Raw genomic sequence first — 1,408 nt, 5'->3', positions numbered from 1 at the left:
ATCGAGGATCGGATCGAGGGAAGAGAATCGCGATTCGATTCGATTTCCGTGGATCGTTACAGCTCTAGTAGCTAGGATCTTTCTTCTTTTAATATCCTCTTCTGTGTTAATTTTCGATCCTAACTATTTGCAAATTTTCCAGTCATCACGGCCGTTTGTTCTGATCAGGTGATATTCTGTCTTTCCTTCATTGGTTTCTAGGTTTAGCTGGCATCTGAGTTTTGATGGTGTTGACGGTGTTGCAGTTAGTGGTTATCCATCCAATGTCATCAGTGTATTGTTGTTCTGAGGTGAAGTGAGGTGTCTGTTCTTGTTGACTGTATGTGTGATCAGGTGATGGTGGTGTTATGAAGACTGGTTCATTACCTCCGCAACGGAGTTGCAGGGAGGTAATGTAATCGGTCTCGTGTGTGTGTTCGTGTGTGTGTGTAGCGTTGGCGCGATCGATTCAGCACCAGCTCGCCTTAGGGTGTCCAGTCAGCAGCAGCTTGCCTTAGGGCGTCCAGTCAGCAGCAGCCAGCAGCGAGCCAGCTGTTATACACATGTACGCTCGTGGAGGTATGCACTCTCTTTGAGTGCCCTCTGTCTAGTTATGATGAGGTTTACAGTAGTTGTGTTCATTTTCGTTATTTTCATCTTTTAAGCTTATAGCACGCGCTAGGTAAAAAATGAACATTAAGGCACTGACGCAGTTTCCCTGAGGCAATCCAATGTTTGTGGTGATTTTTCGACCGGTTTCATTGTTTATTTTTACGTAATACTCAACATCTTTTAAAAGGAGATAGAATAGGTGAATTTATTATTATTTAGTTTCAACACAAATTTTGTTCTAAGTTACCGATGTTCAGTTGTATATTCGCCCGCTTGCATATAGGCTGTCGTTGCGATCGGTTACCCGGTGTACTTCATTGCAAATATACATAACCGGGTGAAACTCATGATGGGTCGTTATAAATCTCTATAGTATCCACCTATGACTGGTAGAAACGCGGCTGGTCTTCTACAACCGGACGAACAAAGTTCAAGAAGCTATGATAGGTAATGGGTCGGAAACAACAGGTTTTAGGTCACGTGACAGTGGTGTTTAGATGGGTTTCTCGTCTCTTCGTAAATATAAAGTGCGCAAAGTCCAAAGGTACGAGTGCTGTCTAGATAGATGGATACAATATGGCAGCCTCCATTACCACTTTGCTATAGAATTTTACAGGTTCAGATTCAGATTCTTTATTTTAGCACATAACTTAGTTAACAATACAGCAGGTGTATGATAGTTATGCTCATAGGGTCTATATGTCCCCCAGGGTACAGTCCAGCGAAAAAAATACACGGGAGCGGCGAGCGATTTCGCTCCCGTCAGCTTTCAAAGCGCTCTGGTAACAACAATTACGAGAGCGAAAATTTTGGAAGC

General features: G+C 43.0%; 1 protein-coding gene across 2 annotated transcripts in view; it reads left to right on the top strand.

Annotated features, from left to right (window-relative positions):
* The window catches only part of LOC106816925 (gem-associated protein 2-like), a 12,741-nt gene that overhangs the window by 2,135 nt on the left and 9,198 nt on the right, over positions 1 to 1,408 (top strand). Inside the window, exon 1 of one of the 2 annotated variants that reach the window (XM_014821567.1) lies at positions 691 to 1,038. The exons of the other annotated variant lie outside the window; for it this stretch is intronic. Coding sequence (XP_014677053.1) covers positions 974 to 1,038 — 65 coding nt within the window. The 5' untranslated portion in view covers positions 691 to 973. Of the gene's footprint in view, positions 1 to 690; positions 1,039 to 1,408 lie in introns of those variants that run through there. 2 annotated transcript variants of the gene reach the window in all.

The sequence above is a fragment of the Priapulus caudatus genome, unplaced genomic scaffold (assembly GCF_000485595.1).
Source record: "Priapulus caudatus unplaced genomic scaffold, Priapulus_caudatus-5.0.1 Scaffold1533, whole genome shotgun sequence".
Taxonomy (NCBI): Eukaryota; Metazoa; Priapulida; class Priapulimorpha; order Priapulimorphida; family Priapulidae; genus Priapulus; species Priapulus caudatus.
The sequence above is the reverse complement of the archived record's forward strand: the minus strand, read 5'-3'. Positions and strand labels throughout refer to the sequence as shown.